This window comes from Arctopsyche grandis, chromosome 3 (assembly GCF_051622035.1).
Source record: "Arctopsyche grandis isolate Sample6627 chromosome 3, ASM5162203v2, whole genome shotgun sequence".
Taxonomy (NCBI): domain Eukaryota; kingdom Metazoa; phylum Arthropoda; class Insecta; order Trichoptera; family Hydropsychidae; genus Arctopsyche; species Arctopsyche grandis.
Window position 1 is genome coordinate 14,474,380 of NC_135357.1, and position 26,480 is coordinate 14,500,859.

The 26,480-nt window shown below is 31.1% G+C and overlaps 3 protein-coding genes across 4 annotated transcripts; 2 read left to right on the top strand and 1 right to left on the bottom strand.

Moving 5' to 3' along the window:
- Nucleotides 1–865: 865 nt before the first annotated feature.
- Nucleotides 866–13,604, top strand: LOC143910049 (uncharacterized). The gene is made up of 22 exons (XM_077428400.1): nt 866–1,292; nt 3,019–3,089; nt 3,175–3,339; nt 3,433–3,502; nt 6,127–6,165; nt 6,242–6,342; nt 7,293–7,359; nt 7,439–7,624; nt 7,709–7,924; nt 8,312–8,421; nt 8,499–8,546; nt 8,627–8,803; nt 8,885–9,110; nt 9,511–9,688; nt 9,777–9,873; nt 9,952–10,405; nt 10,487–10,616; nt 10,697–10,875; nt 10,956–11,034; nt 11,703–11,867; nt 11,944–12,130; nt 12,294–13,604. Exons 2-21 carry the CDS (start codon nt 3,025–3,027, stop codon nt 12,102–12,104), a joined length of 2,913 nt encoding a protein of 970 aa, XP_077284526.1. The 5' UTR covers nt 866–1,292; nt 3,019–3,024; the 3' UTR covers nt 12,105–12,130; nt 12,294–13,604.
- On the bottom strand, nt 12,938–18,726 carry Arp2 (Actin-related protein 2). The gene is made up of 11 exons (XM_077428401.1): nt 18,386–18,726; nt 16,577–16,687; nt 15,508–15,579; nt 15,289–15,432; nt 15,111–15,213; nt 14,924–15,030; nt 14,697–14,846; nt 14,488–14,613; nt 14,261–14,413; nt 14,059–14,187; nt 12,938–13,984 (listed from the first exon to the last, which is right to left on the bottom strand). The coding sequence occupies exons 1-11, from the start codon at nt 18,431–18,433 to the stop codon at nt 13,943–13,945; spliced, it is 1,185 nt and encodes a 394-aa protein (XP_077284527.1). The 5' UTR covers nt 18,434–18,726; the 3' UTR covers nt 12,938–13,942.
- A 1,414-nt stretch (nt 18,727–20,140) lies between these two features.
- On the top strand, nt 20,141–25,494 carry Noc1 (Nucleolar complex protein 1). Of its 2 annotated transcripts, none has more exons than XM_077428140.1 (19): nt 20,141–20,560; nt 20,639–20,747; nt 20,825–20,925; nt 20,998–21,085; nt 21,177–21,350; nt 21,434–21,543; nt 21,613–21,758; nt 21,837–21,972; nt 22,041–22,246; nt 22,331–22,592; nt 22,667–22,892; nt 22,964–23,217; nt 23,291–23,426; nt 23,508–23,784; nt 23,860–23,984; nt 24,058–24,300; nt 24,764–24,847; nt 24,924–25,019; nt 25,112–25,494. In XM_077428140.1, the coding sequence occupies exons 1-19, from the start codon at nt 20,408–20,410 to the stop codon at nt 25,435–25,437; spliced, it is 3,252 nt and encodes a 1,083-aa protein (XP_077284266.1). In that variant the 5' UTR covers nt 20,141–20,407; the 3' UTR covers nt 25,438–25,494. The 2 variants fall into 2 exon arrangements, with proteins under 2 accessions (XP_077284266.1, XP_077284267.1); XM_077428141.1 differs by having other exon boundaries at nt 22,967–23,217.
- Nucleotides 25,495–26,480: the final 986 nt, after the last annotated feature.

A 26,480-nucleotide genomic window follows, 5' to 3' on the forward strand; every position in this document is an offset into this window, starting at 1 on the left:
AAGATGTGTTTTTTTTTAGTTTTATTTCATCAATATTTTCACAAAAAAAAAAACATATCTTAGCAGCCAACACCTACATATTTATTTAAGGTTCAGGTTAGGTTAGGCTAAGTTAAGGTTGGCCCTATTCATTTAAAATTAGGTTGTTAGGGTCGGTATTATTCAATCTCACTATCACACGCGAGAACTGAGATAGGGAGATAGCATATTAAAGTAAAAACGTGAAGGTAGATCGCATACTAAAGTATGTGGATATGTAAAGGTAGACTGCATACTAAAGTGGCATCAAAAATTTTTCGTCAAATTATGTAGTTAGGTGGACTAAAAAATTATAGATGATTATCGGAAGGACCAAGCGGAGAAAGATGGAGTACCTCGGACACATGATACGAGGTCCAAAATACGAATTTCTCCGTTTGATAACCATGGGGAAAATAGAAGGAAAAAAATGAATTGGCAGGAAAAAGTTATCTTGGCTTCGAAACATGCGCATGTGGACCGATATGAGCGCCGAAGAGGTGTTCCGAGCCGCTGAAGACCGATGCGGATATCTTCAAATAATCGACGAGGTGGTCGCCAACGTCCGGATGCGGACAAGGCATTAACAAGAAGAAGAAGATCGGAAGGACTTAAAACATTAGTAAATGCAAATAATTTAAATAATACATCAGCACCAATCGACGGTAACTTAATATATTGCCATTGCATAATTTTCATTATTAACAAGAGAATCATCGCAGACACGTTTTATTTTTATTTTTAATTGAAATGCTACCGCGACCTATGAAGGATTCGGCGATTATTGCGCATTAAACGCTCGACAAAAATCAATATATCAGAACATCTGGCAGCCGAAAAGTCCATCATACTAACGAGAACTATCATATTAACGAGAATTCGAGTGCCTAATATTCCGCATTCGCGATTGTCGTGGCGAGCTGAATGTGAGTAGTAATCCATTTACCCCTATGTAGTAAGAACAAATAAAATGTTTCGAGGCTCGGTATTGGCGCGGAAAAGTAGTGCTACGGCCATAGCAACGAAGCTTCCCTCGCAGTGTGCGATTTGCGGGCCGCAAACTGCGACTGGCGATTAACGATCGGTTGTTGGCGCTGAACCGGCGAGTGGTGAGTGCGGTCTGCGATCTGCGGTTTGCGGTCTCCGGTCTCCGATCTCCGGTCTCCGGTCTTTCGGCAGAAAACCGGCTTGTCATTTCTTTCTCCAAAGGCTCCAGAGGCTCCAGAGGATCCGAGACGTCGACTCTTTCCACGTCGGTTCCCTTCAACGCCACCGTAAGTTACTTCAAATACGAACACTCCTTTGTACGAATTATGTCAACCGTCTGCTCTTGTATCAACATTTATCTTTCGAGCGATGAAACGAACCTCGTGGTTTTTGCGCCTTTTTTCCCAAAAACCTTTGTTCCCTCGTCACCCTCGACACAATCAAAATGTCCATATCGGTAGTTTTCAACCTACAGTATGCACCGATATTCTGACCGATTCGCTAAAATTTCAATGCAAAACTGAACCTCTTTTCACCCATGTGCTCGCGTGCTCGTTTCACCTAGGCTAAAAATCACTCGTATATAGAACAGCATATGTTCGGTATCCAGTCAAAATGTTAAAAACAATGATTCAACATTCAATTATATCAGGGAATATGAACTTATGAATAAGAGGTAGATCAGTAGTGGGTAGTCCGAGTGGTTTTGGTCCCATCTCCTTTTTTTTAGTTCGAATAGTCTGCATTTATACATTTCGAAATATTTTACTTGTTTTAACCCTTTACCCGCGGCAATAAATATAGCGAACAAGCCCTGTACGCGGCACCTTTTTCGCGAATTTGGCAATCGAGTTTTCGACCTGAAATACAGATTTTAATATTTACTCAAGTAACCAGATATGTTAATTAACACTTAAAGTATTATTTTAAACAATAAAATACATAATATATCTCGTAGTTTTGGCTTAATTGTCAAATAATCATTCTTCATACAATTGAGACGCATCGTCGCCGTTGTTCAAAATACGTGACGTCACATAAACGAGGTTTCAGTATGGCTCCACAAAAAACTAATTTTGACTGGTATATATTCATTTTAAGCCTATTGAATAGATGGCATTCAACTCAGTAATATATTCAACCTATTTTGAACCTTAAAATAGTTGAAATAGGCGCATATAAGACTCAAAATACCGTGCAAAGTTCAGAAATTCTATGGAAAAACAGCCGCGCTACAGACTTGTCGCGCAAAGCTTCCATAGAAGACTGCCACGGGCAAACGGTTAAATATGTTCGCCATCTTTGCTGGATAAATTGTTTATTTCATCATCACGTCTATGGTTTTTGATAATAATCTGTTTCTCTCCATTCTCCAGGCTGCACTCATTAGACTAAATATTCTTTCGCAAATTGCATTGGAATGTGGAATTGAGAGGATATGAGCCACAATTTCATACAAATTAATGCCAGCGGAATGGTCTTTAAAATAATGTTATCCATTTCTCATATATTGTTTTTTTCTACTTTACTTTGATCATATTCAGTAAAAAATTGTTAAATAAACAGACATCTTCGTATAGAAGCTCAATATCGCGAGTAATTGTTTTGTTAATTCTTTAATTGACGAAAATTCAATTTCCACGTTTGGTTTTAAGGACAAAACTTATGATTGAAATTTGTTACTTTTGAAGCCGAACCGTTTCTGTACAAAAATTAAGCAAGCCTCTTTACTATATACATATGTACATTTTTGTATATACAAATTTTGTTAAGTCGAGATTTTCAGAGGCAATGCGGTACTCGGGATTTGTCTGTTGAACTCCTCCCTATTTGACAGTCCCTCTCAAATAGGGACGTCTGCCAACCCTGGTCTCGAGTGACTTGAGTGATTTGGAATTCGGAAAATCATTGGGATAAACAAAATAATTGGTTTTAAAGCTATAACACTGACTATTTATATGCAACTCAACCGATGTCGTTAATAAAACAAGATGAAAATGACTTGATTTTCAGGCCACGATGGATCATGCTGGATCTAGTGATTGGGATTCCAAGGACAATGACCTTTCGGAGACAAACGATCCGTAATGCAATAGAAACAATTATATAGCCTGAAATATAATACTTCAGTCAGTTTTAGCGCTATAATGATGGATTTATTTATTTTAGCTTGGATCCATTTACAGTATTTGTCAACAAAATACCGAAGACAATGGGTGATGTATCATTAAGGGAAATGTTGGAAGTGCATGGCACTGTGGTTTCTTTTTATGCACCACCATCTCATCCATTAGATGGACTCTCATACGCCCTGTGTAAATATGAAAGCCCGTGGTTTGTACCTATTCAATTTAATGTATTTACTATCACACAAATTTATTATTATTTTCGTTGTCATCACGATTACAAACGTTCATTTATTTTTAGGCACGCTCAAGCAGCAATTCATGCATTAAATGCGAAACAGCCACTTCACCTACAAGTCAATTTGGCAAAGGTGAGTTTTCCTTTTTTATATATAAAATACATAAACTAATATGATAAGTGTGATAAACTAATCTTATTTTCCTTTATCCGATCACCGAAGGTATAATTTCGCCCAAGTTAGAAATCTCTATAAATTTACCTTTGAAGTACAAAAGTAACATCCAAAATAGTCGATTTTTTCAGGTTATAAAATACCATAGTTTATATTTTATAATTGTTCGATTATAAAATATAAATTTTGATATCATCCTATTATATTATTTGAGTGCTCTATTAGAATAATTACATATAACACTTTGCAAGCGGGTAGGTCGTGCAGACGCCTGATTTCGCATGTTTTCGCGGATAATTGTTGACACTCACTAACGTTTGTATAGGATTAATTATAATTGAAATTCACGAAAGCAACCTACAATACCGAAAAGGTGGACGTCTCACGAAAAACTACATCTACATAGATTTCATTTTGGGGTGAAATAGGATTCTCATGGGAAATATTAATTAACACTTTGACAACGGGGCGTATTCAATATGAATGTGCGCGTGGAGCGGGGCGAATTCGCGACTTTTCGCAAAAGACACTTTGTATCCAAAAAAATGGAATAACTTTTTAACTATAGCATATTTCTACGCGAAACTTGGAGAAGTTATAGAATATGATATTATCTAAATTATTAACGTCTAATTTTACAAAAATATTATCTCTTCAGGGGGTGGTTCTGAAACAAATGCACCCTATAAGGTTTTATGTGTTAAATATATGCATATATATATATTTTGAACAATTTAACATCTGTGCCGATGGGACACATATCTACTCAATACAAAAAAAATGGGTTCACGATTTTACGACGTTTTTATGACGGTCGAAATGATGTTATATGAAATGATTCGTGTGTTTTCAAAGTCGAGCAACTTTAACTAATAAAACATTAGACGCAGTCATGGAGATTGTACGCGTATACAATATACATATGGTTATGTAGTACATATTTTATGTGATTGTCCAAAGCAGTGATCCACAACCAGTAAGCGCGTTTTATTTTTTACACGATTATACTTTTTCTTTCTATTTCAGTATCTATCATATAACAATCTTTTTGAGTTCAAATTATAAAAATAAAAATATTGTATTACAACGTAGAATATTGGCTTTTATATATGTAAAATATAATTTATATAAAGGTACTTCCAAAACATTGATAATCGCCTAAATTTACTTGGAACCTATTTTTTTGGAAGGTTACCAATAAAAATAATGAACCGAGAAGATTTTGTTTGTACGCAATATTGCCGATGCTTATTTTGAAAACCTTTTTTTTTTAGTAAAATTTCCCCGAAAGTATCGAACCCATGCATTTGTCACGATTTTCCTTTGATAAAAAAAAAGCCGCCGCTGCACTTGTGACACTCTTTAGGCCCATAATTTATGGGGGTAATAGAGAAGTTTGGAAAGCAAAATGGAGTGTTAGTGTGTTGATAAAACATTATTTTTGCGTAATTATTAACAGAAAATTATATGGTTGCGTTCCACGATTTGCGAATCACTTACAATTCGCCTAAGCATTGCGCGTACATTCACGGTTGTGATATGATATGATACTCTGACCGCGGTGATATTTGAATTAAATAAAAATACAATGAGAATTTTGTATGAGATCATGTATGTAATTACTAAGAATCAATTGAAATCAATAAAAATCAATGAAAATTTAAAATAAACCAAAATCTATAGCACAAGTTCTTGAAAAATTAAACGTTTTCTTTTTGTTCGATATGTCGGTGAAATTTAAAAAATATGATCATTTTTTTTCGAAATAATATTATATAAACCCCAATTGAGACATATATTGTCTTAAAACAAAATATTATGGCGCGTATATGTGTGGGATCCCATCTCAAAGTGCGCAGTATCGACGAAGTGGAATCCACGTTCCCCGTCACAGCGCAAGGTTTACCGAGGACGTGGATTCCGCGTTCCCCGTCGTTAACGAGTTAAGAACGGGTGTGACATATGTCAAACATATGTTACGAGTTCAAATGGTTCCACGAGAAAAAATATATAGAACAGATTCCTATTTTATCATTTACATATGAAGTACTCGTGTTTTTACCCGGATTCGCTCGGTATTTGTAATATATACAGCTTAAACATGGCGAAACTAATATTAAATATTCATTTGTATTCATTCATATATCGATATCGTCGTCATAGAAATTTTGATTTGTTTTCGATGCTACCAACAAACCTTACATGCAGTCTCTTTCGAAATTATATATTAGATATATCCAGTTACAGAGTTGTAGATAATTTATATATAAAGTATATATCCAGTTACCAAGATGTAGATAATTTATATATGAAGTATATATCCAGTTACAAAGATGTAGATAATTTATATATGAAGTATATATCCAGTTACAGAGATTACAAGCGCAGACTAAGTAAACACGAGAATTCTTGTGACCCGCTTGCAAAGTGATAGTATACATATATGTATGTATATAAGAACAATTAATTGTAAACCATTGACATGTCACTTTCCATTGGCAGAGATTCTGAAGATTTTGTTTAATTTAATATTCTATGTTATACTAAAAAATAAAGTTGATTTTTTTTGGTATTGATTCTAGAAAAAAAATAATGAGAAGAAAAAGCGCAGTCCAAACGAAGTACGTTTTATAAATATTTATGTTTATTTTAATTATATTATACACATCAAAATATTGATTTAAAAATTACTTACAGAATCGACACCCCCAAAACAGTTATTTTCAGCAAAAGAAAAATGGAAATAATAATAATAAACAACAGTACGATGATAAAAAATTTACAGATAATACGAGAGGGTAAAACACGTATATTTTGATTATGGTCATTTTTAAATACATATTGTATGATAATGTTTTTGTATGTATGTAAAAAAAAACTTTACTTTTCTAGCTTTCTTATGTAACCTTACAGAAATTTGATAGCTCAGTCATAAAAAAATGAGTTTATTCTAGCAATATAAATAAGTAAAGGTGATTTTGTTGGTGCCACTTTAATATTATCGACTTTTTTTTATTTGTATCGTAGCAACGACCTATTTATTATAATTTTTTATTTTTTCCTGCCGACCCATAATGTTGTTGAAGCATTTCTATCAAAATATCGTCAGCAGCGAAGAAAATGCGGTTGAATTTTTACGACAACGCAATCTTCTTGATGTTGCACAAGATGCAATGCCTTGTCATCCAAACATTTTTATACGTGTACCATTTATCGGCCCGGCAAATAAAAAGAATGCCCCTTTAAAATAGCTCACATGACAGATTCGGTTTTAACAAAAATAAATACTGACCCTAACGACCGAGAAAATGAGAGGCGCACCTCAATCATATTTGCTGGAAAGCGTTAAGAAAGAACGAAGACGATTTGTTTTTGACATTTCTAAATGACATAAGACATGTGTATCGACGTTAATGTACAAATAAAGTTTAATTTGTTATCATTGTGTATTTTTTTTCTCTATAAATGATCGGGTAACATTTTCAAGCAGAAATGTAAGGTAGACCGCATATTAAAGTAAAAACGTGAAGGTAGATCGCATACTAAAGTAGATATGTAGAGGTAGACCGCATACTAAAGTGGCACCATTTAGTTTTGAAGTGCATGAAATAAAAACCAAGTTACTTGGGTATCATACTAGGATTTTTTCATATTTCCATATTTAAATATATGTATAATTACGGTCAATAATCAAGAAATTATTCACCAGGTATGGTAAATTTCTTATTTACATTTATTTATTTTTCAGTTCATATGGTAAATTTCATAGAATAAATCAAAGGGCTAGTGGTATGAATGCTGAATATGATAAAAAGGTAATTTATTTCTATTATTTTACTCGGCTCTGCTAATTTTCTATAAATGGGTATTATTTTATAATTTATTTATTTGTAGAAAGATGAAAGTTATCATAAGACTGACATGCTTGATTTTTCCGAAAATAAATCAAATAGCAAAGCACCATTGAATAATTCTTTCAACAATAAAAAAAATGATATGAATTCGTCTGAACAGTTTTTTACTGCCACCAAGAACCATTTTCAAAGGGTTAGTGGTATGAATGTTGAATTTGATCAAAAGGTAATATAAGTTATTTCTATTATTTTACTCAGCTCTGCTAATTTTCTATAAATGGGTATTATTTTATAATTTATTTATTTGTAGAAAGATGACAGTTATGATAAACCTGACAAGCTTGATTTTTCCGAAAATAAATCAAGTAGCAAAGCACCGTTGAATAATTCTTTCAAAAATAAAAAAAATGATATTAATTCGTCTGAACAGTTTTTTACTGCCACCAAGAACTATTTTCAACAGATGAATAATATCGATGAAACATCCAAAATTGGAAAGATGTGGAATGTGATAAAAGAGGATAAAGTAAGTTTTATGACAATATACCTGTATGATGATCCCGTAAATATTTAAATGTTATAAATAAATATTCAGGATCTTGAAAGATTCTGAAATTTTACATCAACTATAAAGGCCGATATATTTGAAAGTGGCGTGAGTACTCATTTCTTGATTTTGAGAAATATCTCGCAAAACATTAAATATAATGTTTTGCGTTTTATAATATTTATACATATATACTGGTGGCCTGTAATATAAATTATGGACAAGAAGTGATATCAATTTGCGAGTTAAGTCAAATCAAAATAATGATTTTGAAACTGACAATAAGACTTCCGCAACTTAATAATGACTATTATTTATATACATACATACATATGTAGTAAAATATCGCAATTGTATATTTTCCAGGAACCGGCTATTTTGAAAATATCTCAAAAATGCCCATCGTGCAGTCAGTCGCCTGGTGGCAAAATAAAATTTGGATATTCTTTTGCATCTTCAGCCGATGATTTTAAAGAGTAAATTTTATTTTCCATATATTTTTTGGCTAGTTATTTGATTTACAAAATAATGACATATAAATGTAATGTTTCAGTATCAATAAATCACAAGAGACTTCACCGGAAAAAAATGACGATTTAAAGTTAGTCTTTAAATATGTTTATTATTAACATATAAATTGTATTTCATATTTCGTTACCTTTTTTTCTTACATGAAATTAGGGTGGTGTATGACGATTTTGAGGAAGGATATGAATTTGTGATAACACTTGTCGAGCATTTACCAAACAAAACATGGATTTGTCTACTAACAAGTGTCAAATTTAAAGATTTCTATAATTCTCTGTTTGCTGAATTTGCCAATGAGTGTAATAAAAATCTCAACAGTTCCACGGCTGTGTAAGATTACCCACATACGTATCTTAATTACAATATATTTGCATATTCTTATTATCTTAAATGTTTTAATATTTTATTTAGTGACGAGAATACCAATATAGTAGCTGTTTGCATCTTGGAGAATCGTGAAAAAGTGTGGTACCGGGCTATTGAATTTGTCAATGGAAAATTCTCTTTAATTGATAGGGGCGTAGTAATCCATGAATCTCAAACAACTCATAAAATTGCTTGTCCAGAAAGGTTTGAAGAAATTCCAAAATTTTGTGGTATTTTACGAATTCTATCGGATTCTGCTGAAAATTTTAAGGTAATACAATTATGAAGTAATTTTTGAGACGTTGATACATTTAATGATTTCCCCCAATGTTTGTAGCTGGCCATTAAAACTTCACCATTTGTTCTTTCAATTTTACCACTATTGGTAGATTTGAATTGAACTATTAGGTTATTGCTCTGTGTGGTGAATGGATTATTCCCCACAAGAGTATTGCTTGTGGTTTTCTCGTATATGCTTTTGTGAGGAGAATCATAAAATCTATATGTATGAGGAATTCATACCTTATCTTGTTGACACTTTTCTTATATTTCTAACAACCCCCCTCCCCTTAAAATCAACTGGAAACTCAATTAATTTAAATATTAGCAACATTAAAAAATAATATTACAACAAATATTGGAATTACATCATATTTAAAATTTGATTTTAGGTAGATGAAAGTATGCTTTGGAAAGTTTCATACAACAATGGGAAAAGTTGCATAGTAAGTTACAAAAATATAATAGGCCTACTGGAAGATTGGAATCCCACCGATGATACTGATAAATCGCAAAAAAGTCACATTAATAAAACACCAAAAATTGATAACAAGGAACCAGCAGTAACAAGTAATGATTGTATAATTTATAATACATATCTATCTACATACGATAGTAAATAATTTTTAACTGCAAATACACATATTTCCTTTCACAGAATCTCTTGAAAGTTTTCCGAAAATTGCATCGCCCCTGAAGAACGCTATTGATGCCATAACAAATAAAAAGCATTTCGAAATGAACTTATTTGAACAGTAATAATATATTACATAATTATTCTGGGTATATGTAAATTTGATTTATATATATATAAAATTTTATATACTTTTTAGAAATGCATTGATACCTCAAAGTGGTCAAACTATAGTCATTGTTAACTATGTCAACTCCAAAGAAATTTACATAAGGCTCCATGGAACAGCAAACGACAAAGAGTATACCAACATATTAAATGGCGTTGCCATAGCATCAGATTATGCAGCAATTCTATCTGATCCACCAGAAATCAACACAATGGTTTTATGCAAATATGAAAAGGGGTATTATAGGGCAAAGGTCGTGTCGGTTAAAGATGGCTACTTCAATGTCAATTTCATAGACATTGGAAAATTCGCATTAGTAAAATTGTCAGATATGAAAGAATGCAAAGGTTCTCTAAATGAAAGGCCTGTGTTGATAGCACGCATTACATTACAAGGTTGGGAGCGCATACATCCAAATGAACCTTCTCCGAATATACAAGATTTCATAAACGACATAATTAAAAACGAAACGCCTATCTCTATGGTAATTATATTTAGTATATGTACATATTTGGCGACCTATACATAAAAAAATTTACAATTTATGTTATGTTTTTGATTTCAGACATTTGATGATTTTCAAAATGGAGTTCAACTCAAAACGCAATTGTCTAAAACAGACATAAACCAAAAATTGACTGATATGACTATGTCAGTTTTAGATAAACTAAAAAGGGACAAAAAAAAACCTTACGGTATTGATTTTATTATTATTAATTTTCAATATAATATAATATCTTCATTTACCAAGTACGTCTTTATATGCTAATTTCAGAATTAAAAGTAATTATGATTAGTGACGTGGTAATCCTCGATTTTGATGATTTAGTTGCTACTCCAAAGCCAGTTAAACTAATCTTATTAGACACTTCACAACTATTGACCACACAATACATAACATGCACAAAATATGATATGGAAATGATATCACGTTTCCAAATACTCACAAGACAAGTATGTATTTTATCATCGACCATTGAAAGAAATATTACGTTTAGATCAGCAAAAATATTGTAATTGTTTTTCTTTTTAAGATCAATGACTATTGTAATAATCAACCTGAACACTACTTACCTAGAGAGAACGAAATGTGCTTAGCACTTTACGAAAAAGGTAAGTTATTCCTATATTGAAAAAGTACATAAATTCCATCATCAAAGTATTTTTAAAAGCTTTTTTTTACGATTCTCTAATAAATTTAAGATGCTCTATTTAATCTGTTTCGCCAAACATATGAGATGACTTCCTCTGCTTATTCGTTTCATAACTTAAAATTCCTTAAGACTTCACTTCTATCGTTTAAGTTTCTTGCAAATGTGTTCTATCGGCTAGTCCAATTATGAGAAATATTTCGTATTTTTTCAATTTTGAAAAGTAGACTCATGCAGTTTATAGAAAAAGTTTAACAGTCATTAGACACAATTTAGATACAACTGTTAAACTAAATTTTATCTGAAACTTGTCATGTTGGGTAAATCGAATGATGGAGTAACCTTTTTACGAGCCGATATTCCACATTTGATTCAACAACATTACAACTCATAAGGAAGATCTTGGGATATATGTGTGCACAAAATGTAACAGTTGCATATTTAAGTTTTCGATAATTTCCTTTTTAAAAAAATTATATAATTTTGTCTATAGGGAGAAAACTGAGTTATATAAAGACTAAATAAGAATCATATAATATTAATTGAATTAGGGTTTATCATCTTTCAATATGTACATGAAGGATGATTTTAAAATATGTGATTATATTTTCACCAAATCGTTTATTTCAGATGACTCTTGGTATAGAGCATTCGTCGTTAGAGAGGATGGTGAAAATGTTAAAGTGCAATTCGTTGACTATGGTAACGTTGCTATACTTCACATGACGAAAATAAAAAAAATTGTTTCGGACTTTACAACTTTGCCAATCATTGGTTGTATGTGTGAAATATCTGGTACGTGTAAATATTATATTATCATATATTTATTGTTATTGTGTAGTTTTTCAATATGATAAATTTTATTTTTCAGGCGTTCCAAATGACGCTTCTGTTAAACAGGAAGTAATTAAATTCTTAATGCTTCAGGAGAATAATATCATTGAAGTTTCAGATATCGTACCAAATACATTTTCATATTCTTTGGAAATACCAAATTTAATGATGCATTTAAAATCTGAAAATTTGCTATAAGTTTATTTTCTTTACGCGTTCAGAATGTATGTGAACACCATTTATCTCCCTTGATGAATATATATATATATATATATATATATATATATATATATATATATATATATATATATATATATATATATATATATATATTATATTTCACATTGAAAATATTTTTTGTCTCAAATTACTTTGTATTATTCGTAGACAGGATATTTGTTTCATTGGTCTATCCACAACATGACCGAAGAAGATTGGTTCTAGTATAAGAAAGTGGTAACACATTAGGGATAAAAAAGATATTTTAAAAATTAACTTGATATAGGATAACAACACGTTTTCTTGTGTATGGATTTCATTTCTTGTAGGTTATTTATTTTACTTATTGAACTGATCTACTTTGTTAGGCCTTATTATTACTTTATTTTCTTCTGTGAACAAAATTAAGTTACGCCCTAACTTTTTTACATTTTATAGTTAACTATAAGTAAAAAAAAAATTTTTTGAAAAAATGTGTTTTTCATTCATTGTGATTCAAGTTTTATTTTTTAATAAGGCTTATTAATATTATTATGTAACTGTATGAAAGGGAAAAAATATTTTTTTTAATTCTTAAGATTTAATATTCCAGTCGAATGTCAGACATTTGTGGTATTATGTAAGTAAGACGCGAGCGTTTTAACAAGTAACCACCAAGTATTTTTATTTACGTTCCTACACTGAACTATTGTAATTTAATAATATGTAATGCATTTTATTTTAATTTCTCCAAAAACATGATTTTACTGCCAAGGATCTTTCTTCATTTTTCGCCCTTTGAAGACATGTGTATTAAAATAAATTGAATTGTTCTACAGTTTTCTATTAATGAACAAACTGTGTGTGTACATAATAATAAAAGTAGACATAACTTGTACTCCTATTTTAATTATCAAGTATTTGAAAGACTTCAAACATAATACTATTTTGATTTCAAATATTATACATTAATGTGTATTACAGTTTTGTTGGTTTATTTTTTCATTCTTCAACTTAAAAATAAAATTACTTAACTAGATTATCTCGATAACATTAATTCTGGTAAAATATTTTATATATTCAATAAGTGAAAGTTAATACTATAATTTTTTTTAGTAGTGTTTAAGTCAATGTAATACATATATATATGTACGGAAATGTGTTTTTTGCACATTATAAGGGAAATTCTTCCTTTGATTCATTTAAATGCTTTAATTTTATCACAAATCTAAATGATAATAATCAAATACAATTTGAAATGTTATCATTCGGTCAGTATTTTAAATGGAATGTACAAAACTTTTTTGTAACACTGATCATCAAAATTTAACTATGTCATACCAACATATTTTTACCTGATTACGATATTTGGTTCTTATATGTTGTTGGTACATAATAAAAAACAGCATTCTTCCCTACTTAAAAATGTAGTTTATAAAATGATACAGGTTTTCGACAATTTTAATTCACATCTGTACAAAATAAATGTTTTTTATGTTCAAAAATTGTGTTTAATTTTTAAACGATTATTTATATATAAAAAAGAAATGTTTATAAAGAATTGAATTATTTTATTTAAACTGGATATTGATTGGTTGAAATATAATATTTATATTTTATTATTTTCATTAGGTAATAGTAATTGATGTCCTATCTAAAAGGAAAGCATCAATTAAACACTAATACATGTTGATCGACACTTAACATATTGTTGGCGATGAGCGTAGAAACCCACAATTAACAATTTATAATATAATTCACAATAATATATTTAGCTATAAATGAGTTCAAATAGGCTTTTAAAACATTCTATGTGAAGAACTTCATTGAGCTTATAATTAACTAGCCCGAGGTCCAAGCTTCCGCAAACAATTGATTCCCTAAAAGAACAATTTACATGTCAAATAAATAAAAACCTTGAAAATATAACAATTGAAAGTCTTAATTAACTTACTTGTTCGTTGTATTCATTTTTTGAGAGCCAAAATGAGTCTCTGTCTTTCATAACTTCGGCTAAAACAGCACCACCTATGAATACCATATCTTTGCGTCTCGGTGGGTCTTCAATCCGAATTTTGAATTTCTAAAATACAACAAAACATTAAACTATTTGCATAATAATAATACGAACATATACAATAATAATATTCAGTTACGGCAAGTTTGTCTGTGTCATTTTTAAGAACCCTTTCGAGATAAAGTTGTTTTATTTCTCGTTCCAAGCGAGACGGCAATCCTGGATACATCGTGGATCCTCCCGAAAGAACAATATGCTTGTATAACTCGTGGCGCATATCAATATCGGCAGCCTACAAACCATAATAGAAAGACTATAAAACAAAAATTATTTTAAACATGTTGATTTAAAACTGATGATGCATACCTGTATTGTGGAAAATACTAATTCAGCTATTCCTTGTCCCTCCACATTAATGAGATGAGGCTGGAAAAGCGCTTCGGGAGCTTCAAATCTTTCACCCCCAACTTTAATGACCCGACCATCAGGTAACTGTAATATAATCGCAAGTAAAATATGTAATATGAATTAAATTTATTCATTTTTGTCACAATGTATTTTCTTTAGTCACTTACTACATAAGGTTCTACAAGTACAGTAGTTTCCAAGGCGAGTTTTTGCTCTTGCTCTATATTATAACCGATGTAGCAAAGCTTTTCTTTCATCATGCGGACCGTTTCAAAATCAGCAGAATGGTTAAATGCATAACCGCGAAGCAACAATAACTAGAATTTATAAAACGGAATGATTGAAATATTTAACAATAAAAAGTATAATGACATGTGCATATACCAATCGTTACTTTAATCAAATAACGTGTAATGTCTCTGCCGGCAATATCCAATCTTCTAGTTAGATGAGGCAAGGAAAATTCTTCATAAACAGGACAAATATGAGTAACACCATCACCTAAAACATGGATTAATATGTATGTATTATATAATTATTTTGATTTTTAAACCATTTGTAAGGATTTTTGTCGAAAATACCTGAATCTACAACGACACCAGACAATAAACCTTGTGCGTACAGAGTCAGAACGGCCTGAATAGCAATATATGCACTATCAAATCCATATTTCTCGAACATTGTCTGAAATAATTTATGCATTGCGTGTCAACATAGCAAAACAAAGTCAGATTAAAAATAATCAAAGCTGTTTAATACCTCAATCATCTTTTCTCTGTTTTTGGTGGGATTCATTGGAGGTTCTGTAAGAAGTATTTTAGTTTCTGCTGGATTTATATCCATTTTACTAGGTCCGAATGTGTAATCCCAAACGTGACACATATCCTCCCAATTCCGGACAACCTACATAAAGAATGTGTACATCTGAGCGTATATGTATGTATGGCATATGATGTTACAAATCGACTAAAATCTTACCCCGTTTTCCATTGGATAATTGACTTCTAACATTGATCTCAACTTTGAAGCTTCATCTCCGACCATTAAATCCTGGAATATTACATTTTATTAGTACAATAATAATAATTGCATCGATATATAGATATATTATTAGAAACATGCGTCAAAAAAGTGTACTCTGCTAAAATAACAGCAAAAAATATTATTTTATTAAATAATAATAAAAAAAATTCAGCAATAATAATGTCGCAAAAACCATGACAATACAAGCACAAACGTCTTTTTACTGTTAGTTTCTCATAAAATATCAAATCATACGAAAACTAATTGAAATTCGAAAATTGTTATTTTTTTCATTGAGTCCCGATTTAAAAAAAAAATGATGATTCTAATTTGCATTTCATTTTAGTCTCTAACTTACCGTAATATGTTCTGATGGACTTTCCTTTAATGTTAGCGACATGCAAATTAACAAACCAATTAACCAGTTATATTAAAAAAAAAAAGTTTACAAACACAGTAAACACTGATTACTTTAAAATTGTATACACATATGTATATGATATATATATTGTTGATTTTGATTTAATATATAATTTGATAACGATAAAAATGTATGTATTACGCTAATAAAACTATGAATAGTACCTAATTATCCATCAATAGAATCGTATATTTTAATTGTAATCAAAATAAATATCAAGATCATCCACCGCCATTTTAATTCTATAGATTTTGTTATAATTCAACATCGATTCTTTCATAAAATGCATACATGCGCATATTCAGAATCCGGATAAGTCTAATCTAATGAGGTGAGTAGAATGCAAGGATTTAAATCATTTTCTGTTAATTGTGGAGAAAATTATATGCCAGAATTAGGTGCAAAAATGCTTTCAAAGCGCAGTCATTCAAACATTCATAATGATTCACACTGAATAACTATACATATTTGACTTACTCCGATGCATAGTTCCTGAAAAATATCATAAAAACAATTCTAATTCCAATCTTATTTTTGAGTTTCATAGAGACATAATAGGTATAATACATAGTAGACGTATCTCAAGTAATTCAAATATTTTACCTTCACTTCAATGTCGCCTATTTTATTTTCAGCTCTAATTATCGGTCTTCCAACCATAGATGGAAATATGTGAGCTGGAAAGTTACTCCCAGCATATCCACACTTCACAAACTGAAACCACAAAAGATGAATCATTAATAACATTTATAAATAAAATAGAATAGTCCATAGTAAAATTCAATACTTTTGTCAAAAACGGGCATTTCAATACAATAGAATCTCGATTATCCGGACTAATTGGTGATTAAGGTAGTCCGGATAATCGAAAAAATGAGAATTGAAAGGGAAAGACGTGTACATTCAGTACGAATAATTTTTATTTGTCTACATTTACATATGTATATAATAACATGAAAATCAATATTAAATTATTCTTTATTAAGAAATTCAATTATGAATTTTTACTTAAGTTAGCTATTCTTTTTGAAGCTGCCAAATCGCGAATACTTTTCATACAACTGTGGACCAGATATTGGCTGTCCAGACAATCATCTTTGAATGAAACACATAAAAATACATTTTCATTTCCTGATTTTTTCAGAACCTGACGCTCTTAGCTTCCATCTTCTGACATTAAAGAATCAGTAAACTTGATAATTTTTCCACTTTGTTTTTTTATATCCGAGATCATTGACGTTCCAATACTATATTTATTTGACAAAAAACGTCCTAAAGCATCGCTTTTTAAAGCATTGATGATATCTAATTTGTCTTTTAATGATAATACAACACATTTTCTTTTCCATATTGGTAATATGGAATTGGTAATATAAATATTTAAATTGCGATCAAATTTTCAAGAAACAAACGTCCTTTGAGTATTGAATTTTGTAAACAACTGACTCATTTCTTCGTCTTATTTTCGAAATTTTATGTAATGTATTTCAAAACAGCAAAATCATAACATTTGTGTTTGTTTTTAACAATCTAGATAATCGACGTTCTACTGTATTAGATATAATTCAATAGCATATTACAACCATAGTATCGTTGTAATAGTATCGTCTAAAAGCGAGCCATCGAAGAGAGAGACGGAAAGTCAGAAGAGAGACAAGACAGAGAGAGAGAGAGAGACGAAGTTTACCAAACAATGAACAAACTCTGCTGCGCAGAGTTTTTGTAGCAACATTTTTGGAGGCTGAGAGCGATTCTATACATTCTACTTCTATGATTACAACAAAAAAATGTGAGTTGCACACTACAACACATAATACTAAATTCTTATATGATAAGATTTGCAATGTTATTTTGGTAACCCGTGAATCGGAATTTTTTTAATGTATTTTATTAAAAGTTTTTCTATATATCTATATAATATATATAAAGAAAGCTCAATAAGAAAGTTGCAATTTAAAAAATGGTGCAATAAATCTTTTTATATATAATAAAAATAAATATTGAAATAGGAATGCGAAAAATATTCAATTCCAATATTGGGTGACATATCAAGATAAGAATCGCTCAATTGAATATTTATATTGGATTAATTGTGAAATCGATTTCATACACATATTTATGACTTTATAAGCAGAGAAAGCATATTATATTCAATGAAACTACATATGTATAAATCTTGCCAAAAAAAAGAAAACATTGCACAATTTTGTATAAATAATTCACACGTACAAAAACATGTGTCAAAACTTTGAAACCATTTTTATTATCGATTTGCTGGTATAATATTATGAGGTCAGTCAAAAATGAACACGCATGAGTAATGAACACTCAACACACTAATGAAAGTTTGGGTATGATGAAGTTTTGTTGAATCTGATGAGACCAGTATCTGAGTGTATAGTGAGTACTGACCCCAGTGCCATTGTCGCAGACGATAACCTTCCTGCCTTGACTGTCCATGGTCGCAGTCGGCACCACCTCTCTACTTATTTGTCAACAGTGATCTAGAAACTGTTGACTAGAAACTGCTGACTAGAAACTGCTGACTAGAAACTGCTGAGATAGATCTGGAGTGTGGAGTCAGCGATCGATCTAGTAATTCGGTGATCGACGGCTGCCAAACGAGCGCCGAGCGCTGACAGCAAACCGGCACCGCAAGCCGACACCCACAGCTCTCTAGCTCTCTAGCTCACCCGCTACAGCGCAACCTAAAATCTATCTTATCGCTATGGGATTAAAGTCTATTATAGCCTGGCTAAAATCTGACACGCCTTTGGGTTCGTTAGTCATTGGTTTGACCAACAGCGCTGATAAAACGACTTGTTATCCTTTCCATATCTACATCGAGCGATAATAAATGTCAGCCACATTTGATTTAGCTTTTTAGTCATGTTCATGATAATAATGCCATATAAATTGTATTATTTTGTAAAAATATTTATTATAGTCAGGGAGGGGGAGTTGGAAGTTTCTGACTTCCCCTTTAAAAAAATTCTTTTGCTATTGGCTACGTCTACACTACCGATATCTACACTCAATATTCTCGAATTTCCATATCCAGTTCCCAAATTGCAACCTGTAGTTGCTATTTAGGAACTGGTTATGGAAAAATTCGCAAATATCGGGTGTAGATATCGGTAGTGTGGACATAGCCAGTAGGTAAAAGTGGGAAAACTACACTTGTTGGCTATGCAAAAGTCGTTGGCCACTTGAATTAAAAATATTCAATTGAAATAATGTGAAATTTTATCGTATAGTATTGATTTATTTCGACATTGGTCTGATAAATCGTGAAATTTATTAACCAATATAGTTTAGGACTACAAAATCACACAATATTAATTTATCAAAATGTGTCTTAAATCAATATTATTAATATATAACAGTGTTGTGCCCGTTGATATGTCAACGGGTGGTTTTGGAAAGAAATTGATACACACATTAGGCTGCTGTTGCTACGGTTTTAGCATGCATAGCAATAGCAGTCAATTCATATCGCTCTCTCATTCCATCCCCGCACGCTCGCCTGCGGGGATGGAATCCATTCATTTGTCTGTTTGTTCATTCGTCAGTTTTAACACGCAATCTCCCACATTTTTTGAATTTCTGATAATTTTAATATCTATTTTTTTATATCCATAAAATGGTTCGGTGATTACTGGTCACAAATTATTCGTCATAAAGTCACTAAAATCTCTATAACGGAACATCTGGCAGCCGAAAAGTCCATCATACTAACGATAAATATCATAGTAACGAGAACTTGAGTGCCAAATATTGTGTATTCGCGATTTTCATGGCAAAAATTGTCTTTGTGACCACCCCAATGTAACGAATAGTCCAATTACCCCATAAAATATATACATACTTCCGTTTCATTATTGCGTGCCAGATGTTCCGTGATCGAGATTTTAGTGACATTTGCGAGATCGATTTGTGTGGAATAATCACCGAACTCAATTAAATACTCACAGGTAAATAAAAAGAATAGAAATAAATAAATAAAAAATAGAAAGAATATCAAATATGCCTAATTTAAAATTCTATTTTCATACATTTTCAAAATGAAAATAACTTTTATTAGATTCTAAATTCTGTTATTCAAGTTTTTGCTGGCTGGGGACCCCCGAATTTCGAGCCTCGTACATGCATGCAGCATGATGCGCCACTGTGAACTTACATATGCTAATCTACTCAAATAAAATTCAACTTACTTTTCAATTTTTACGTGAGTAACGTGTTACTCCTGCAGGTCGAGCTATTTTAAGTTTTCTGGTTTTAAATTTAAAATTAATGGTCACCTAATTCATTATAATTGGAGTAATGTCAAATACAAGTATAAAAAAAACTACACGTTATGGCCAACACGTGTTGAAGCTCATGTGGATTGTGGACTGATGGGGTTAACTTTATCAGTCAAACATACATTTTAATATGAAGCATATTAAGTTCGAGGAGAATATTGAACAGGACGAGGCGTATCAAGAGAATGGAAACCGTAACGATACCCAACTCATTTCCAAGATAGCGGATAACCAATATGAAGACGAGTTCGAGATCTCCGATACAATCAAATGGCATCAAAATGTGAGCCACTCATTTGATGTGCTTAATTCTATTCGTATTTTGATTTCGATTTATTATATGCGTGTACATTTATTTCAGCTGCCGGAAGAACCAATCGATGTTAAGTCTTTGGATTTTGAACAAATAAACACATTGAAAAAAGAAGCGACTGGCATTCTTCATGGCGAATCTTTAGCATACGAAACTAGTGAGTTTAATGTAATAATCAATAACTAGGCTTATAGCAATTTTTGTAAAGTAAATAATTATTCTGTATTCTTCCAGAGATGAATCGCGGTGGGTCTTCGGATCAAAAGTGGGCTCGTTCCCTACTATCTAAAGGTGCTATGGCTGATCGAGTAGCCGCTGCCACTGTTTTGATTCAAGTACTTTTTGCTCATTTAATATCTTATTAAATTATTAATTATTTATTAACGTTATATGTATGTCTATTTCAGGATAACCCTACTTTTCACTTGAATGCTCTTAGAAATCTGGTATCAATGGTAAAACCTGCTAAAAAGAAAGACAGTTTAACTGTTATTGGTAAGCATAAATAAATAATATAATATTTGTTGTATTTCCTATAATATTTTGATGTACTTATTTTTATATTTTGTTTTCAATCAATTTTCAGAAACATTATCAGAACTTTTCATTTCTGATTTATTATTGCCTGAAGCAAAACTTCGGCCATTCGAAAGCAGGGCTTTGAGCGAACTCGAAAAAATGAGTTCTGGAAATCGAGATCACAGAAGAAAGATACTGACTAATTGGATATTTGAAGACCAACTTAAAGAAATATATGGAGGTATTAATACTGACTTATTTTTTCAACCAATTGTTTAAATCTTTTTCTGATTTTTGAATTGAAATTGAATATTCTGTTTTTAGAATTTATAAAATGCTTGAACGCTTTCGCTCACGATACTATAGAAGTACATAAAGAGAAAGCCATCAGTGCAATGTCAACGTTATTAATGCACAATCCTGAACAAGAAAAAGTAATTTTTTCTACTAATTTGGTGAACGTTTTTTTAACAAATTACTATCAATGCATTTATATTTTTCAGGTTCTTCTGTCAAATATTATAAATAAATTAGGTGACCCTTCACAAAAAGTAGCCTCGAAAGTTATTTATCATCTTTGTCAAGTTCTTTACAATCACCCAAATATGAAAAAAGTAGTATTAGATGAAATTGAAAAAATGTTATTTAGGTACATATTTATTTATTTTGCGATTGTGATCGTTTGACTGCTTTTGAATTTCTAACTAAATACGATTGAAATTTTTAGACCTAACATATCACCAAAAGCCCAGTATTATGGTGTATGCTTTTTGAACCAATTTTTCCTATCAAAAGATGATAACAAAGTTGCTGAAAATCTCGTCCGTGTGTACTTTTCATTTTTTAAAGCATCTATAAAGAAGGTAAACTTTTGTACATATATACTTATGAATTTTTGTTGTTGTATTATTTAATGTTTACTTGTTTATAGGGTGATATTGATTCTCGTTTGATGAGTGCTATATTGACCGGTGTTAAGCGGTGTCAGCCTTTTCTTGGTCAACAAAAATTAGAAGAAATACAAACCCAAGCTGATGCTTTGCATCGACTTGTTCATCTCGCTCGCTATAATATTTCTCTTCATGCACTGGCATTGTTATTCCAGATATCTCCTTTAGCAACTCAACTTAGTGATAGGTGTTTATTTTTACTTTTATTTTATTATACATGTACATATATTTACTATTCTATATATGTATTGCTATCGATTAAAAATTTTAGATACTATTGTGCCCTTTACAAGAAACTTGCTGATCCAGAAACACTCACAACAACACTTCCGGCTTTGATGATGAATCTTGTATATAGATCAATTAAGGCTGATAAATGCCAGTCAAGAGTTCTGGCATTCTTAAAACGATTGTTGCAATTAGCTAGCATGGCTGATGCTCCAAGAGCATGCTCATTTCTGTTGCTTATTGCCAGGTTGGCGAGAAGTAAAAAATTGCCAATGCAATGGATCGAGAAGGATGAAGTGAAAATTGTAACTATTGAAAATACATTCATCTATAAGATATATTTTGAAGATTTATTCAATAATATTTAATTTAATTATAGTCACCTGACAGTGTTGCCGAGTTAGGAAATAATTGTAATGAAGGTGATATTAAAAATGCCAACGAGGATACTCAAAATTCAAATGAAAATCTTAATGAAGATAATAAAAGTAAAAAGAAAAAGAAAACCAAACTTTCCAACGAAAAGAAAGCAATCTTAGGATTGAACATCAATAATACCGAAAAAAAAACATTGTGGATCGGAGATAAAATGGATTTATTGAACGGTAAGATTTTTTGTTTTTATACTTTATGTTGTTAGAAATAATAAATAATACAATTATTGTGAATTTCGAAGAAGAAGACGATGATGAGATATATCATGACATACCGCTGGAAGAAGATGAGGAAGAACATAAACGAAAAATTGGAAAACTTGTTAAAAATAAAAAGTCTTCATCTCAGGGTTGGATTCACATCCCAAATGTGAAAACAGAATCTGAAATCAAAAAAGATGATGAACCCTCGCCTGATAATTTAGATAAAGAAGACGATACTGAGAAAGAAAAGAAGCTAAAAATTCTCCTTAAAAAGACTAAAAATTTGGATAAGGTAGAAAATTTGTTTTCAAAAATTAAATTTTTACAAAAGCATTACATTATTTAATGTATTCGTCAACTTTTAGGTGATCAAAGAATATAATCCACTCAACCGAAATCCTGCATATTGTGGAGCTGAGTATTCTGTAATGTGTGAACTTCTTCAGCTTTCAGAACATTATCATCCAACTGTTAGACTGTTTGCTGGAAAAATAATGAATCGTAAGCGTATTTTTTAACCCCTTTAAAATAAATGTTAGAAAATTTAATATGTAAATTTCAAATAAATCTTTTTTGTTACAGGTGCATTTATTCAATATAATGGCGACCCTCTCATAGATTTTTCTATTGCTAGATTCCTTGACCGTTTCGCATTCAAGAATCCTAAAAAGGACGTTGTTAGTACAACAGATACGGCTGATGGTGTACAAAAAATTAAAACCATAAAAGGTTCTCATCCTAAATTCGCACAAAGAAAAAATTATTTAGCTGGTGGCCTCAGAAGTTTGGCTGTAAATTCAGCAGCCTATTTAAATGAAAATTCTGAGCATATTCCTGTTGATGAAAAATTTCTTTATGAGTGAGTATAAGAAAAATTTTATTTTTCACCATTCATTTGAGATTAAGCTTTTTTTAAACATTAATTATTTTCAAGTTATCTTCAATTGCGAAAACCAACTGAAGACGATTCTGAAGCTGAATCTGATGCAGATTCTGTCAATAGTGATGATTTTGATCAGTACCTTGATGGACTAACGGGAAAAAAGAAAGATAAAGATGGTATAATATATACATTATTATTCACTATATATTGTAAAATTTGTTTGAAATCATTTGGTTTTATTCGTCTTAGATTCTGATGACTCTCAAAATGAAAATGAAGGTGAATTGGATTACATGAAAGAAATGTTAGATTACTCTAAAATCAAAGGTGATGAATCAAAGAGGCGGAAAAATAAAGAAGTAGAAAGCGAAGATGAAGATGAAGATGAACCAGCTGGTGAAATAGATGCAGATTGGAGTGTATCCGAAGATGATAGTGATGGTCTTGATGATGCTGGAGACGAAGATGAAAATGGCCCATTAAGTGATGCTGGTATGTAAAATTAACTTTATCGCCATATATAACATAAAGTATTACCTCACTTATACGACGCCACCCTATTTTATAAGACAAATTTATTATACAGAGCGGTAGGTATTTGCGTGCTTTTATCCACATCATCATAAGAATTTGAAAAATCTTCATACTCAATTTCCGATTTTTCTTAATTGCATATCAGTATTTTGTATAAATAATAAGCTTTAGGTTCAATGCAGCATCATTATAAAATCTTCTTGAAGACTTGAAGTGGCACTTGCAATTTTATTCATACTCAATGTTAATGACAACAATTTTTGAACGCGATTTTGAGACTCCCATCGATTATAAGATATACCTCAAATTAATATAAACCATAAAATTAAAAAAAAAATGCGTCTTATGATTGATTTACAAAATATGTTATATAATAATATATCTCTTTTTGGAATAATATATTTCTGATGATGATTTGTAGATAATGATTCTGATCTTGGATTCTCTGATGATGGCATGAATAAAAAGGCAACTAAAAGCAAAAAAGGAAAAGAAGTTGATTCAGGTAAGATGAATACGAAACTATTTATAAAAACACGTTTTCGTGTTCATTTTTTCATCGTGATTATTTTTTTATGTAGAAAATGAATCTGATCTTGATTTCTCTGATGATGAAGATGGTAATACATTTGACGTGCCTGATGTATCTGGAATGAAAAAGAAAGGCAAAAAGGGAGGTAACGTATCGTTTTAATTTATTTTTCTGCCTTCAATTTGAATTAAATGTAACTATATGAAGTTAAATCTTAACAAACTCGTTTGATTGTAGGGATTGAATCTATGTTTGCATCTGCTGAAGAATTTGCGACTCTTTTAGAAGAAACTGGTACAGTTAAAGGCCAGGGTACAAGTCACGCTTTAGCAAACACTGACAATGCACATATGAAGCAATTGAACTGGGAAACAAAGAGGGACAGATGGGTCAAAGGTTTCAACAAAAAAGTTAATACAAACAGTAGTAAAAAGTTTGATAAAAACTCTGGCAGTAATGTCTATAAAGGGAATAAAAATTTTGGAAAAAACGGCAGTCAGGCTGGCCAAAAGAGGAAGTTCTCTCAAAATGATAAAATGCAAGCTAAAAGATCTAGACGTTAATGACATTTGAATCCACGAAAACTTAATATTATAAATATTTTTATAAAATAAATATTTTAAAAAAATTGTTCACTGATTATTTTTTATATCTCTTGTGCACATTTTCCTATTACGTATAAGTATTGTATGAAAAACCTTTTTTTTGGAAATGCATATATGTTCAGCCATATTATTTTTGCAGCTTCAGTATTGAGTAGTAGCTATTTTTACATACCTCTTTTTTGTGGTTTTGTCACACTGATTTGTATAATCTGAGACAGCAAGTCGATTTTAAATTGAATCAAGTGAACTGGTTACGTCCCAAATGAGAATCGCTACCAAGATAACTGTCGCTACGAAAATCGCTCGCGCGGATCTCCTATTGCACAGAAAAATTTCCGTACAGAAAACTAAAAAAAAAATTGTATAATTCTTCTCGGGTTGAAGAGATACAAGACTGGAGAGAACTTTAAAAAAAATGTAATTCATGAGAAATCTCAAGTAAACACTAAATCCTGTTTTACGTACAAACGATCGCGAACCAACAAAAATCATTATCATATTCAAATTCAGTGGGCCAATCTTAGTAAAGATTGATTAGTCTCCGCTCTGGTAACTCAAAAACGCGATTTTTTTTATTGCTCGGTGTAATTAGCTATCGTTTTTAAAAGAGTAGTAAAGTTTTGTTCATCCTAATCAGCAATGCATCTGTTGGACGAATTTTTTCTATAATGGAATCCATTTGGAGGAATGAAAGAAATAGAATGCGTTTAAATTTAGTTACGTCCGAACTGGCACAGGGTTAGGTTTGATATGGATTGCGAAAATTTTTACACATATTTAAAAGACCCAGAACAGAAGTCGCTAGTTAAATAAGCGCAAAATGAAAAAAAATAAAGTTTTGTAAGACATTATTATTTTATTTTTTAATTCTTCTGTATTTCTAAGATTTTTTTTATATTAACGCCCCCTATCCACAAAAAAAATAATTCTCCAGGTCAGCATCGGCACAATCTTGGCAACCCTAAAGACACTTGTTGAAAAGTCTAGTATATGTTGCTACA

Excerpts from the sequence above, each read along its gene's own strand:
- Noc1 (XM_077428140.1), top strand. The coding sequence starts at position 20,408 with ATGAAGCATATTAAGTTCGAGGAGAATATTGAACAGGACGAGGCGTAT. Across the intron at positions 20,926-20,997 it reads CTGCCACTGTTTTGATTCAA|GATAACCCTACTTTTCACTT; the intron begins GTACTTTTTGCT and ends TGTCTATTTCAG. Across the intron at positions 22,893-22,963 it reads TAAAATGGATTTATTGAACG|AAGAAGACGATGATGAGATA; the intron begins GTAAGATTTTTT and ends TGAATTTCGAAG.
- LOC143910049 (XM_077428400.1), top strand. The coding sequence starts at position 3,025 with ATGGATCATGCTGGATCTAGTGATTGGGATTCCAAGGACAATGACCTT. Across the intron at positions 9,874-9,951 it reads GAAATGAACTTATTTGAACA|AAATGCATTGATACCTCAAA; the intron begins GTAATAATATAT and ends TATACTTTTTAG. Across the intron at positions 11,868-11,943 it reads TTGTATGTGTGAAATATCTG|GCGTTCCAAATGACGCTTCT; the intron begins GTACGTGTAAAT and ends TTTATTTTTCAG.
- Arp2 (XM_077428401.1), bottom strand. The coding sequence starts at position 18,433 with ATGGACAGTCAAGGCAGGAAGGTTATCGTCTGCGACAATGGCACTGGG. Across the intron at positions 15,580-16,576 it reads TAGGCGACATTGAAGTGAAG|GATTTAATGGTCGGAGATGA; the intron begins GTAAAATATTTG and ends GTAATATTCCAG. Across the intron at positions 14,614-14,696 it reads TACTTGTAGAACCTTATGTA|TTACCTGATGGTCGGGTCAT; the intron begins GTAAGTGACTAA and ends ATTATATTACAG.